General features: G+C 48.4%; 1 protein-coding gene across 1 annotated transcript in view; it reads right to left on the bottom strand.

The window, feature by feature from the left end:
• Positions 1-5,894, bottom strand: part of LOC119165478 (voltage-dependent L-type calcium channel subunit beta-2-like) — a 71,980-nt gene extending 66,086 nt beyond the window's left edge. Inside the window, exons 1-2 of the mRNA XM_037417649.2 lie at positions 5,398-5,894; positions 4,751-4,913 (exon numbers count right to left, since the gene is read on the bottom strand). Coding sequence (XP_037273546.2) covers positions 4,751-4,913; positions 5,398-5,894 — 660 coding nt within the window. The remainder of the gene's footprint in view (positions 1-4,750; positions 4,914-5,397) is intronic.
• Between the last annotated feature and the right edge of the window lie 8,915 nt (positions 5,895-14,809).

The following is a 14,809-nucleotide window of genomic DNA, read 5'->3' as shown; positions in this document are numbered from 1 at the left end:
ACAGCCGTCAGCGCATCATTAGCGTAGGTTGTAGTCATGTTGTTACATGACACGCATCTCATGATTATCGTGTTTACACCAGACTTTCGTCATTCATTGATGTCCCGTAATACCAAATTTAATGTAAGTGAAGCTTGCGAACGCATCATGAACGTGGCATGCAGTGGTGTTACTTGACACACATGTCATGATTTTTATGTGAGGGTCTGTCGCTTCCGTTCGCTAGGCAATCATGTCATACCATACCAGTTTTTCAACATGCCATGTGAACGAAACCACCGCAAAAGCTGCAGAACCTTGAAATGTAAGTAATAATATTTATGACTTACATGTCACAATTTTCATGCTATGATTATTCAAATATGTTCTTTATACAGTCATGTTATGCCATACCAAGTTTGGTGTCGATACCATTATGAAAACGGCCAGGAAAACTATATGTCATGGGCGGCTAAATAGATAGAAAGGCGGAAAGACGGACAGACGGATAGATGGATAGATAGATACGCTCAAAGTCGCAGACGTTCGCTAAATATGCTTAGCATTTAAAAACATTCAACTGATTAGCACTCATAGTTTTGCATGCACACGAAACTACAATAACTAGTGGTGTAGCTTAAGATAAGTAAAATGATCGCGTATATAATCTGGGGGAGGAGGAGGTAAAACTTTATTAGACTAAGGGATTTGGGCAATTACGTCCCAGGGTCCCCGCACGACCCCACTGCGCTATGCGTTCATGAGTTCATGCAGTTCCATGACGTGGGTGGCCCGGTCAGTGGCGATTTTCTGCTTGGCCGGGTCCGTCGAGCGCAGCAAGGTCTCCCATTCCTCCCATGTGGTCAGTGGCTCTGGGCCCCGCGGGGGAGGGTCCGCCGGGCATTCCATGAGAATGTGAGTAAGGGTAGCGTGGGGGTGAGTGCATTGAGCACAGGACGGGGTGTACGCTCCCGGGTAAATGCGGGAAAGAAAATAGGGGGAGGGAAGGGTGCGGGTCTGAAGGCGACGCCATAATATTTGGTGAAAATTTTTGAGGGATCGGTGGGGTGGTGGGTATAGCTGGCGTTCGGCGCGATATGACTGGGTCATCTCGTTGAACGAATGCATGCGCTCCCTGGAAGAGCCCGACTCCGATTGCGCCGCCGCCCGGTTGATGAGACCTCGGGCGTGGTCATTGGCGGCTTCGTTGCCATGATTTCCAGAGTGCGCAGGCACCCAGATCAGCTCCACATGGCGGGCCGGGTTTTCGGTGGGCGAGCTGAGAATTCTGAAAGCGCTCTCGTGGACTCGTCCTCGCGCGAAATTTAGGATCGCGGTTTTCGAGTCGGAAAGAACGTACCGGGCATCAGTGTGTTCGAGGGCAAGCGCGATCGCCGCTTCTTCCGAGGATTCCGGGGTGGATGCAGGAGGAAGGTGGAGAGTTGCAATGAGTTGTAGTGTGCGATCAACGACTGCAACTGCCGCGTCGTCGCCCGTGCAAGCTGCATCCACCCATACGGCGTCCTCTTCAGAGCCGTAGTATTTGTGGAGAGCTTTTGCACGGGCCTTGCGGCGGGCCGAATGGTAGGTAACGTTGGTGTTTCTTGGGAGAGGTTTAACTATTATCTGTGTCTGTATGGGTCGGGGGATTGGTAGAAGTGTGGGGTCGGCTGCTGGTATGTGAATATTGAGGGTGCTAAGTATGTAGCGTCCGGTGAAAGTCTGAGCTAAACGAGTGTATTGCGCTCGTCTGTGGGCCTCAGTGAGTTCGTGTGTGGTGTTATGGAGCCCAAGCTGAAGAAGTTTAGTGGTCTGTGTGTTAGGGGGGAGGTGTAAGGCCACCTTGTAGGCTTTACGAAGCATGGCATCCAGGGCGGCTATTTCTTCTTGTCGAAGTCGGAGATACGGGATTGTATAAAGGAAACGGCTAAGTATGAAGGCATAAATGAGACGACACAAATCGTGTTCTTTATGCCATAGTGTTTTACAGAAACTCTGCGGACGAGGTGCGAGAGCGCATCCATCACCCGCTTGAGTTTCCGGATAGTGAAAGTGTTACGGCCGTTATTTTGGATGTGAAGGCCCAAGATTCGGATTGTGTGGACCTCTGGGATAGGGCGCCCGTCCAGAGTAACGGTGATGAGGGCAGTGAGAAGAGTACGTGGTGAAGGGCGTATAAGAAGCAGCTCAGATTTTTCCGGGGAACAGGAGAGACCAATGCTTTGTGCGTGTTGTTGTGTAATGTTTGCGGCGGTTTGTAAGGTTTCCTCTCTGTCGCCATAACTACCGTGGGTGGTCCACAGTGTGATGTCGTCTGCATAGAGGGTGTGGTGAAGGTGAGGCATATTGTGAAGAGCGCGGGCTAAGGGAATGAGTGTGGCATTGAAGAGAAAAGGGGAAAGGACCGAACCTTGCGGAGTGCCTACACCACTGAGGGTATATGGAGGGGACGCATGGGGGCCCAAATGAACCTCGGCGGTGCGTCCTGATAGGAAGGCTTGCATGTAGGCGTACATACGAACGCCCACATGGAGGGGGGAGAGAGCCGCCATGATCGCTTGGTGTTCTACTCGATCAAAGGCTTCGGTTATGTCCAGGGCCAAGACGGCTTTAGTATGAGCGGGGATGAGAGGATCAAGAATACCGTGCGTCAGTTGAAGCATGGCATCTTGGGCGGAGAGACACGGGCGGAAGCCCACCATGCTGTGCGGGTATAGGTTGTGGGCGTGCATGTGTTGAGTCAGTCTGTTTAAAGCAACGTCCTCGAGAAGCTTCCCGAGACACGATGTGAGTGAAATGGGGCGGAGGTTTGATATGGTAAGGGGTTTGTTAGGTTTAGGGATGAATACAATCTTAGCATGGCGCCAGGATTGCGGCAAGGTGCCTTCCTGCCAGCATTTATTAAAGTAATCTGTAATCTCTGCAATCGATTGATCATCCAGATTGCGGAGCATGAAGTTAGTTATCCCATCTTTCCCCGGTGCAGAGCTTGTTCGGATGTTCTGGAGGGCCATACGGACCTCTTGCTCCAATATGTCCTTGCCAGGGCTTCATTCGGGGCTCCCGTGTAGGGCGGGAGAGGGGAGGAGGTGCCGGGTACCGTGTGTGTTGTGCGTAGTTGGTCCAGAAGGGTGTCAGGGGAAAGCGTGGAGTTGTGAAGTAGGCGTGTAATATGATGTTGCGACGTTGTGCGTGAGTGTGTAGGGTCGATAAGGTGCCGTAGAAGGTGCCAAGCGTACTTGGTAGAGAGGTTGCCAGCTATGCTGTTGCACACCTGACCCCAGTTGGAACGACGCAACTCCTCGGCGTGCGCAGTTATTTGTGTCCGTAGCGTAGCCAGTCGGTGTTTTAACGTTCTGTTATATTTCTGTCGTTTCCATCTCTCCAGTATGCTGTGGTGCGCCTCCCAGAGGTGGGCTAAGCGAGTGTCCAATGTAGGGGTGTTGGGTGGTGTGGTAATCTTTTGTGTGTGTGCGGTTATATCATCTCGGAGAGATGAGACCCAATGATCAATGTCTTGTATCGGGGTATTGGGGAGTTCCCGACGAGCGGATCGGATAGCGTCCCAGTGAATCAGATTGTGGGTGAGGAGTCGAGGTCTGTGTGGTGTGTGAGGTATTTGTATGGCGATAATATAATGGTCGCTTTCAAGTGTGTATTGTGTACGAGACCATGAGATATCTTTAAGAGAACAACTGAGTGTGAGGTCTGGACTAGTGTCCATTGTTACGCTATTGCAGATTCGGGTTGGTGTGAGAAATTTGTTATGTGTAGTGAGGCGCAAGTCTTGAATGGTAGTCCAAAGCCTGCGACCCCGTGCTGTGGTGTACCGATAACCCCAGTCTGTATGCTGAAAGTTAAAATCGCCGCCTATGAGTAGGGGGTTTCGGCCCGCGATGCGGTGAATTCTCTGCAATAGCGCATCTAGAGTGGCCATGGCCTGGCGTGGGGTGTGGTAGATATTGGCTATAAGAATCGGAGGTGTGTTAAGTTTCGTGGGGATGAGTTCTATGAGGACGCACGGAGTGGAGGAGGTGATTGTGTGTTCTTGGTAGGTAACGGTGCGATGAATAAGTGTGGACACTCGGGGAATGTCAGTGGGGTCTGAGTGTACTGCATAATAACTTGAAAGTTTGGCTTGGTGTTGCGTGTCCTGTAACAAAATATGTTTGGGTATGGCAGGGAGGGCAGGTATTAAGAGCTGCAGCGGTGCGCGCTTGCCCCGAAAGCCGCGGCAGTTCCATTGGATTAGTGATAGGTGGGTAGAAGTATCATGACCCGCCATATTGGAGCGTGGGCGGAGCTAGGATTGGTTGTTGTTGCTGTAGTGGAAGTGAAATAGAAGGAGCAGGTGTGTGTGAGATGTAGGTAGAAGACCCCTCGTGTGATGATCTGGTAGTTTCGAGCCTCTGAAGGCGGGTCTCAGCGTAAACCTAGTTTCTAGAGTTTGGGTTAGGCGTGTGAATAGTGCATCCATCTGTTGCTCAAAACAAGTAGACAGCTGCTCGACTATCGTTGAAAAGTTAGCTTCGATGCGCGCCTCCAACGCTACCAATTTGGCGTCAAATTTGGCTTCCAAGTTTCTTAGGTCAGCCTGATAATCGTCGACTGAGTCTGAACTGCGTTTCTTTTTAAGGGGGGGTGAGGAGTGTGTGGCGGGGCTGTTGGGTGACTGCGCAGTGCGTGGGGTGACTTGTTCTGGGGACAGCTGTTGCGAAGGAGGTGAGGGGGGAGTAGGGCTTTGTGTTAGAAGGGTCGTGAGACGGCTTACCTCCACACGCAGGGCCCGGAGCTCCTGGTCACGGGGGTCCGGGGCAGGCGGAGTGTTGGTTGCCGGTGGTCTGGTCGGAACTCTTCGACTGCTCTTTTCGTTGGCCGGCATGTGGCTCAGAGCGTTTGGTGCTTGCACCGCGTAGTGAGTGGTCTTCTCCTTCCTGTGATCGTGGTTCACGTGGTGACTTGGGCCTGGTTACTTTAGGTAGGTGCCGGTGCTTACGCTCCCCGGTCCCCGACAGATGTGGGCCTTCGCAGATGATGCAGACTGGAGTACACGTTGGATTTGCCTCCTTTGGGTGTAATTGGCCACATCTTGGGCACCTGTGCGTCCTAGGTTGTATGCATACATCCGTTCGGTGGCCTATGGTCCGGCAGTTACTGCACGTCTCGACCCTTGGTGTATAGGGCGTGCACAGATGCAGTCCTCCACCATAAACAATCTTTCGTGGGACGGTGGCTTGTCTAAAGGTAATGAGGATCGATCGCGTGAGTCCCATTTGTGGAGCGTCTAGTATAGTTTCGTGTGGGTTGCCGGAGATCAAGTCCGCGAATAGTTCATGTGGTGATTCCTTCCAGTAGGCGTTTGTAAAGACACCCCTGACTGTGCCATCGGGGGGTGCGATGTATGCCGTCATGGCATACTCATGCTTGTCGTAGGTGATGTGCTGTAGCTGCACAAGCTTGAGCGCGTCCTTTTCATTCACCGCAGACACTGTGCAAGTGTTATTGACAGGGTGAATCCTGAGGGTCAGCGTAGATGGGTCGGTCAGCGCAGCGGCCTGCATGAGAGCGGTGAGGAGGTAGCGTGGCTGGAGCGTCGTAAGGTCAAGGCCTCCCTGGGAGCGGAACACCACTTCAAATCCGCCGAGTGGAAGGGGCGGTAGTTGTTGCTTGATCTTTTGGGCGGTTGTATGGAGAACGCGCAGCTGCGTCGAAGAGCTCTGTAGCCCGGGAGTTGTGTCGGTCTGCGGAGTCTTGCGCGACTGGCTCGGCGTCTCTCGCACAGAAGAATCGGCATTCGTGCCGTGGGTCGCGTTTCGTGTTTTCCGGAGGTTTGCCTGGGCTCTGAGGACTTGGGTCAAATCCCGACGGTCATACTGGCTTGGGTCCAGGTCCGTGCCTTGTACTCGAACCTCCATGCTGGCCTAACGTGAGGAGGCTGCGCCGCGACGCGTCGCAAGGCCTAGCACGGCGGTGGCGCGACGGAGCCTGGTTTTTGGGCCTGGTGGCCCTCCTGGGGCTCGCCGAAACCTCAAGAGGGGTTAGTGGATAGCGCTCACCTGTATCTGGGGGATCTTGGTTTGGGTATTGCATGTACATAGATGTCTGTTTGTCTTAGTTTTCTTTTCACACTGATGTCGCAATCACGGATAAGGTGCCAAGTATAGAGTAGAATTAACATCATCTATACCTTCATTGGCTTCTGCATCAGCTAGTTTTGCATAATTTCAAATTAGGAGTCTTGAATATGATTTCTACTTTCTGTAACGTATCCACTGCAGAGAAGCATTCACCTAGTGCAGCTAGTAACGACAGTTAAAAAAGGTGCGCATCTGTTAAGGAGTGTTGGCTGTTGATAAGAGAGACGCGCTTCTAATAAACTGTTGCATTCCAGATGGCAAGCAACGGCAAAACAGTAGTTAAGGAAAAAAAATCATCCTACATAGGCGTGTGATATATGTATGCTTAAAGCAGTACCTGAAGGAAAATGCAATGTTGTAACCGTGCCACAGCATGCATGCTTGTAATGTTTGTGGCCGTCACCAGCTGCAAAAGAGTATTTTTTGTCACATGACACGCTGTTCGCCCCTCTGAGTTTGGACGTATGCTTTTCATAAGGAAGGTTGACCAATCATCAAGTAAATAGGGTAATTACTTTTATCTTGTAATGTGTCCTGGATCGTCATGACATTGTCTCTCTTCAACATGCAGGGTATGTCGAAGAATTGTCGCAACATTCCATGAACCTCTGAGAACTCTTATCATAAAAGGAGAGCTTTACAAGCAACGAGGCAGTAAAGCCATACCATAAGTCACTCACCTATGACTGGTCATTCAAGGAGGAGCTCATTGCTCAGAGGAGCACGCTCTTTCCAACACCATCGACCTCGAATCAGTGACATGCGTTTGTTCTAAGGATGTTGGTTTGGATTCAATATCGAAAAATCGTTATGCAATATAGATGGACGCTATAGTGGAGGGTTCCAAGAAATTCAGTGACATGATCTTCTTCAACATGCGACTTAATCTAAGTGCATGGCCTCAGACACTTATTGCTTCCACTGAAAAAGCAGCCACCATGGCCGGGATTCGAACCAGCGCCCTTCGGGGGATCCGTTAACTACCACGACAACTAGACCGCCATCGAGGGTAGTCACCTATTCTTACCACAGTGTCAAAAGGTCACCTTAAAAACGACATCAAATCTATCTTCACGTGTGTATGCTCTGGCTGGCAGGACACGGAGAGCCCCTGTGTAAATCGAGCGAGAGAGCTACACTGGATAGAAGCACCATCAAAAGCTCTGTGAAACAGAGAGAATTCATGCATACAGACGACGCTGCTGAAATTTTGTAACACTTGTGATTCGGGCAACGTCGAAGGCCTGGTCAAGCAGAGAGAATGCCAGCGCAGCAACGACGTAGCTGAAGTCTTCTGACACAAGTGCAAGCAACGAGCCTTCTTGGTAGTGGGGTAACCGTGCAACCATGACTGATTTGTGGAAAGTGCCATCAAATGTTATTTTGACGCGTGTGCTGTACGGCTGGCCGCGCACAGAGAGCCATTGGTTGAATCAAGTGAAAGAGCCACATTTGACCTAAACAACTGCCTTCCTTGCAGTCGGGCAGTGATGCAGCCATGATTACTTTTTGTGAAGTGTGAAATCTTATTTTAACGTCTCTGTCTTACAGGAGACAGCCCAAGTGCAATCTGCTAATCACACTGCTCGCTCTCTTGAATGTTTCTGGAACAGACTCTCCCATGAGGAATTAGCATATTCCTGTGACTGACAGTCATCTTGTTGGGAGTCTCGTCCCGCCTAGCATTGACTACACTATGTATTACGGCTGTTTTGATGTAACCGTAAATACAGTGCTAAGTTCGAAAACAGTTTGATGTAAAGGAGAGTTGGCTTTACCTGTATTTTGTAGAGTCATGCTTGACAGTATGCAATCTATGAAATTCCAACAGATCGTCTACAGCACAAAGGCAGTTCAAATAAATTTCGATGTACGTGTGTGAAATCCAGCACAAGCACTATACGCTGCTCTTTACGACGCCGAAATCATCTCAAGACACTGAAACTAGCTTTTTAAAGGTTAGCCTGCTGCATGCCCCTACCTGGAATAAAAGGGACATCCCACATGCAGTGGGAGTCGATGATATGCGAAACACGAATGATTATTGTTGATATGTCCCATTAAAATCAGCACAACGTTACGAGGTGGGGGTAAATGATGTCATAAGTGACTTCCGTGTCATGACTATTATGTTTACATGTGTCGTTTACCTTTGTCATCTATTCAAGTCACGTGATACCAAATTTAATATACCTGGAGCTAGCTAAACGGCCGCGAGCACGCTATGAGCGGTGTATGTTGTGATTTTCTTACATGGCACGCCTGTAAGGATTATCATATTTACTACAGTTATGCATTGCGTCTTTCATTGACGTCACTTAACGCCAAGTTTGTATGTGTGAAGCTAGCGAAACGGCCGGGGGCACGTCATGAAGGCTCAATATACCCCAATGTAGCATTGACGCGCGCGCAAGCTGGACACAGCGACGCTACGTTAGCAAAACGTGAGGAGTCTATAGTCTGCCGCAAGGCGCGACCAGCATCCGTCGGCACGGCCCGACGGCAACCGGCGTGAAATGCAGCATGCTGAATTTCACGCTGATGCGTTACCGAGTCAAGAAGACGACGCTAGGGGGCCAGTCGAAGTAAACGTGCTTCGCATGAGCTCCCGCCTCGACACCTCATCTAACCCGGAAAACCTCATCGCCGCCACCTATGAAGTACTGGACCGTCTTCTACTAATCATGCGCAGTCGATGGATAAACTGTTTTTAACCGTAATCCGCATTTCCTGAAAGTCTGCTTGTTTGAAGATTCAAGCCGAAGAACGCTGCTCTAAACCTAAGCGGCGTCGGGCTGTTTGCCCGACGAAACGCTACTCGCGCTTCGGCGCAACGCGTGAGAATGGCTGACGACGACATGGCTGCGTCAACCGCAGCCACAACATCGATCGAAGAAAAACTCAAGGCGGAGAAAATGCGACCAGCATCTCGCTAAAGAAGCCTTTTGATAACGGGGGATAGTTCACTGCAGCGTACCACAACTCAAGGCCAATCGCCGTTCCGGAGACCGGGGCCGAAGCGGTAGAACAATCAGCGTTCAGCCAACCTAAACAGAAAGGGAATTCTCTTCGAAAAGAAAAACTGCTGAAAACCGACTTCGAGGTCTTCATTAGACCGAGGGATGGGCTCAACATCAGTCAATTAGGCACGCATCAGATGGTGCCACTATAACTATGGCATGTGGTAACCCAGACATCTGCAACGGAGGCAACCTGCTTATACGGCTGCGCAATGGATCTAACGTCGCCATAATAAGCACGTCAAGCATGGAGACCGCCAACATTGTGCAGAGCCTTTGAAGTCTACGTTTTGGTGCAAAAGACTATGCAGTGATGGCTTACGTAGCCGCGCCGGACAACTCGTGCAAGGGTGTGATTCACGGACTGGACGCCGGGACCACGCCAACCGAACTTCTAGCCCATCTTCGGGTGCGTACCCAAGGAGTGAAAATACTTTTTGCAAGAATGCTTGGAAAATCCCAAACTGTCATCATTACCTCTGAGGGCAAGATCGTCCCGCGCTATGTTTACTACTACGGTGGTGAGACACGTTGCTACCTCTATCGATCATCGCGGCAAGTTTTCTCTATATGCTTCAAGCCTGGGCATAGGGCAGAAGTATGCCCAACAACAGACGCTGTTGTCTGCTCAAATTGCACCGAGCCAGTCAAAGAGGACGGACACACCTGTGAGCCCGGGTGCGCGCTATGCAAGAAGCGCACCCTACACGGGCAAAGGAGTGCAAGGAACGCCTCAGGAGACCGAGAATACACGACCTAGAACAAAAGAGCAGACGGCCGCCGGAGCACAAGGCGCCGATGGACGCAGCCGGGCCCGGAAGCGCTGGTTCAGCAGGGATGGAAGCTCACCATCCAGGTCCCGATCAGCATCAAAACCACGGTCATAGTCGAGATCAGCGTCCAGGACCCGCCAGGCTCCAAAAAAACAAGAAAAAGCAGCAGAAGAAACCCGTCACCAGGAAGAAAAATGACGGTACGGTGAGCAGGAAAGCGCCTTTTTTCTCTGCCTCTCCCACTGCTCCAAACAACACAAATACACAGACAGTAATGGTCGGTAAGAATCGCAGTGCGCCACCTAAGGACGAAGTAGAAGAATTAAGGCAGACTATTCAGACACTCAGGGCTGAAAACGCTGAACCCCGGCAGAAACTAAATGATCTCATAGATGAACTGAAGGCGCTGAGAACAGGACAAACCAATGCTAACCCCCGATCAGACTTGACGCTGACAGCTACAGTAGGGCGCCAGGAATTCACAACTACCATGGCTGCCATAAAAAATGCCCTAGCAAATCTTAGCAACCTCATCTCTAACATCCAAGATGAGGCGCGCAAGGATAGAGAACGTCTGGTGCAACTCACGGCCATGAAGTTCAGAGGCTAACCCTATGCTCAGCTATCACTTGAGTATGGCGAGCAGCCATAAATGCTCGGTCAAGTTGGAAACCCTGGAAATATGGCAATAGAACTGTCGTGTAATCCGTCGTAAGCAAGGTCATTTGAATCAATACATCAATAAATGCACAACTCCACCAGACATCATCGCCCTCCTGGAAACCGGCTGCTCACCGAAACTCAGTGGCTTTTCGGTTTATGAAGGTCTCGGCTAAAGTAAGGTCGCTACTTTGGTTGCCAAAGCGGTCACCGCAATTAGACAAGAAATCAATGCAACAGAAATTGACAACGTTCTCATTGAAATCATAATGAAACAAAGAACCGACGAAAGCCTATTTCTCCTCAATATTTACAGCCCACCAAGCCACCGGAAAACCGACTTCAGCTCCCTTCTGCGCAAAGCAGAACAAGCAGCAGGCAGTAAGGGTCTTGTTGGTCTTGGAGACTTTAATGCGTGGTACAAGAGCTGGGGATATGTCAAGAAAACTCGGAAAGGCTTGGATTTGGCCAGACAAGCTGATCGTAGAAGGCTAAGCCTCATTACAGACCACACTCAACCAACACGAGTGGGGAAAAGTATCAACCGAGATACATGCCCGGACTTGGCGTTCGTTAAAGGTGTCAGGGCGGCCCGATGGAAAAATGGCGGGGAAACGCTTGGCAGTGACCACTGCGTTTTGCGTATCCAGATAGAAACCCTCCCGGCTAAGAAACCACATGGCCTGGCTCGACTTACAGGCTGGGAAGCTTTTAGAAAAACTAGGGCGGAATTCGAGGATAAAGAAATTGCGGACATTGAGAGTTGGGTGTCGGCAATCAAGGCAGACTGGAAACGAATAACCCGAGAAGTTACCCTTGCTACAAACACGCCTGAAGTGGACAATTATCTCCTACACCTCTGGGACGCCCGCCGGGGCCTATCAGAAAGATGGAAGCGGCAGAAACACAACTGCAAACTGAGACTTAGGATTGCCGCAGTCACCAGGGAAGCCGAAGAGTATGCGACGGAGCTGTAAAGGCACAACTGGGACCAAAAATGCAATGAGCTACAAAGTACACTAGGATGGAAGAGGACATGGACCTTGCTGAGGGCCCTCATAGACCAACCACGACCAAGACTGAAACTGTAAGACGACTCAAAAGATTGCACACTGATTCAAAGGCACAGATCGGGAACTGCTAGAACACATAAAGCTGCGCTATCTTGGCGATACAACGAATATTGACTGCAGCCTGGCATACACTGGTGTAGCTAATCCCGCTCTGGACGAACCCATTACTACAGAAGAAGTTCGACATGTTATGCTGTCGGCAACAAAGAACACTAGGCCAGGAAAGGATGGCATCAGCAACGCTATGATACGGAACCTCGATGACAAATCTATCACGAGGTTTACAGAATTCGTCAACAAACATTGGGAAGAGGGTACCGTTCCAAGCGACTGGAAACACTCGAAAAGAATAATGATTCTAAAGTCTGGAAAGGCTCCAAGCTTGGAAAAGTTAAGACCCATTTCGTGGACTTCATGTTTGGGAAAAGTATACGAAATAATCGTGCTTCAGAGGCCGGAGACCTACCTGGAAGACAACGAACGCATGCCGCACACCATGTTTGGCTTGCAAAAATGCCTCTCAACACAGGACGTCCTCCTACAAATCAAGGAAGAAGTGCTTACCCATGTCCCAAAATATGGCGAAAACGTACTACTTGCACTGAATCTTAAGGCTGCTTTCGACTATGTCAGTCATAAGACTGTGCTAGAGTGGCTTAGCAACTTAGCTTGTGGAAAGCAAATACACAACTACATCAAAGCTTTTTTCAGTAACAGAGCCGCCACAATTGGTATAGGAGGCGTCCGCACTGATACGTTTGATACGCCCACAAAAGGAACACCCCAAGAATCTGGGGTATCGCCGATGCTCTTCAAAATCATTATAATCGGCTTAGCTCGGAACCTCGAAAACATTGAAGGACTCAGACATGCCATCTACGCAGACTATGTTACAATCTGGGTGACAAGAGGATCTCCAGGCCAAAAACAAGATCTTCTGCAACTCGCAGCTGATACAGTTCCAGACTACGTGCGTCAATGTGGCTTCGTGTGCTCTCCAGGGAAATCGGAAGTCCTTAGAGTCTACAGACGAGGATACGATCTGCAAAACTCCATAGACATCTATATAGAGGGGAAGAAGATTCCAAAAGTGTCCCGAATTAAGATTCTCGGCATGTGGATACAAAGAAACTGTCGTATAGACCACACCATCAGACAGCTGTCAAACACTACAATGCAAATCACGAGGATGATCACCAGAATCTCTAACAAAATACGGCGTTTGAAGAAGGAGGACACTTGTAGGCTTGTAAAGGCCCTCGTGGTCAGTATGATTGTATACAGTGTCCCCTACCAAACACCACTCCCACAGAAAAAAGAATAATTAGAGGCGATCCACAGAAAAGCCTACAACCCTACTGAAACGTTCCGTAAGATGCGGAGACCTCACATACGGAATTATTGGAATATGGAAGACGTATGATGCGGACTCTGCATAAGACGTATGATGCGGACTCTGCATCTTATGGAAAGACGTATCATGCGGAAATTACTGAAATGTGTGCATTTTACGTCTGAATCTAGTGCAAAGCAATATAATGTGTAAATTGAATAGACGTCCACATCTAGAGTACAAGCAATACTGTGTACAAATCACAATATTTCTTAAATGTGCATGAAGAGGGATAGAATCATCGGCATCTTACTAATTGTCGTGATGCGGAAGCAAAATTACCTTTTAAATAAAATACATTACAAAACTACTAAACATGCTAGCGATCATAAATGGTGGTTACATTGCAACATATTAATGCAGTGTTCTATGCAAGACTTAAAGAACTTATAAAGTTATTATTATCAATAGAGAAGCATTAATATACACATCAGCCCTGCTACAATCAATATGTTTTTTATTTGTCTGTATGCTCCAGCTGTGAATAGTGACATTGCAGTGTTGATCGTACACAAATGAGGTGACTGCACCGGAATTTCACGAGCTCCACCTAAGCCACAGGATGATGGCACAATGTAACAGCAATTTTAGAACGAAATGTTTAAACATAAATAATAATCATAGCACTGTGAAAGTGTGGCGCTGTGTTTATCTCATGAATGCCTTGTGGAGATTGGCGAAATGCTGCTTGAGGCTCCGGCACCACTGTAAATTTCGAAGGTCACTGCGATAGAACTTATGTGTCCTTCATAGGCACCTGGAAATGAAAATAATTGGCACAAATAATGTCAGAGACACATGTTAGCACAATAGTTTACATGCACAAGAAATATAACACACAGAATGAAACTGAAAATTTAAGGCACACAATCCTTCATGTTATGCATATGTGAATAATAGAAGGAATGAGTGTAAAAATTAGTTCTGCCACATCAAAAAAAAACAGCATGCTTATCACAGTGAAAATAATTAGGTTGTCACGATTTTCAATGGTAGAGATAATCGATTAATATGTCCTTATGAAATTATGATTTAAACGCTTCCTGCACAGTAAAACTTTAGGAACTGCAAGTGAAAGCTCTCAATGTTCATTTAATAGTGTGTGCATGTACATCTGCTGCCTTTATACTATACAGTTTGTGCACGAAATTGGCATCTTGAACAATTTTGAGAGTTAAACCTATGCAACTTATGAAGGTTAAAATCACAATGAAAGCAAGCAGGACCAGGCAGGTGCCATTAAATATCTGTGCAAGCCAGATAACTATAACCGAACTGCACACATATAGGGGAGCAAGAGTAACAGAAATTCGGCTGCTGACCCGCATGTCGCGGTATCAAACCCCGGCTCCATTTCCGATGGAGGCAGAAATGCTGTAGGCACGTGTGCTCAGATTTGAGTGTACGTTAAAGAACCCCAAGTGGTCGAAGTTTCCAGTGCCCTCCACAACGGCGTCTCTCATAATCATATAGTGGTTTTCGGACGTGAAACCCCACATATAAATCAAGAATAACAGAAATAAACTGCCAACAGAAAAGTTGAGTGCATGTGCTATCTGTAAGTGCTTACACCTTACTACATACAGCATGCTCATTCCATTTTGAATACCGATATTGAAAATAACTGCTCTATTAGGAATGTAAAAGGTAACGTAGAACTGAACGACTCTACAAAAAGTGACCCTATTATGACATCACGTTTTCTTATAACAAAATTGACTAAGACTCTCAAATATCATTATGCAAGGAAAAAATCTTCAAAAGAACAATCAAG

This window comes from Rhipicephalus microplus, chromosome 8 (assembly GCF_043290135.1).
Source record: "Rhipicephalus microplus isolate Deutch F79 chromosome 8, USDA_Rmic, whole genome shotgun sequence".
Lineage (NCBI taxonomy): Eukaryota > Metazoa > Arthropoda > Arachnida > Ixodida > Ixodidae > Rhipicephalus > Rhipicephalus microplus.
The sequence above is the reverse complement of the archived record's forward strand: the minus strand, read 5'-3'. Positions and strand labels throughout refer to the sequence as shown.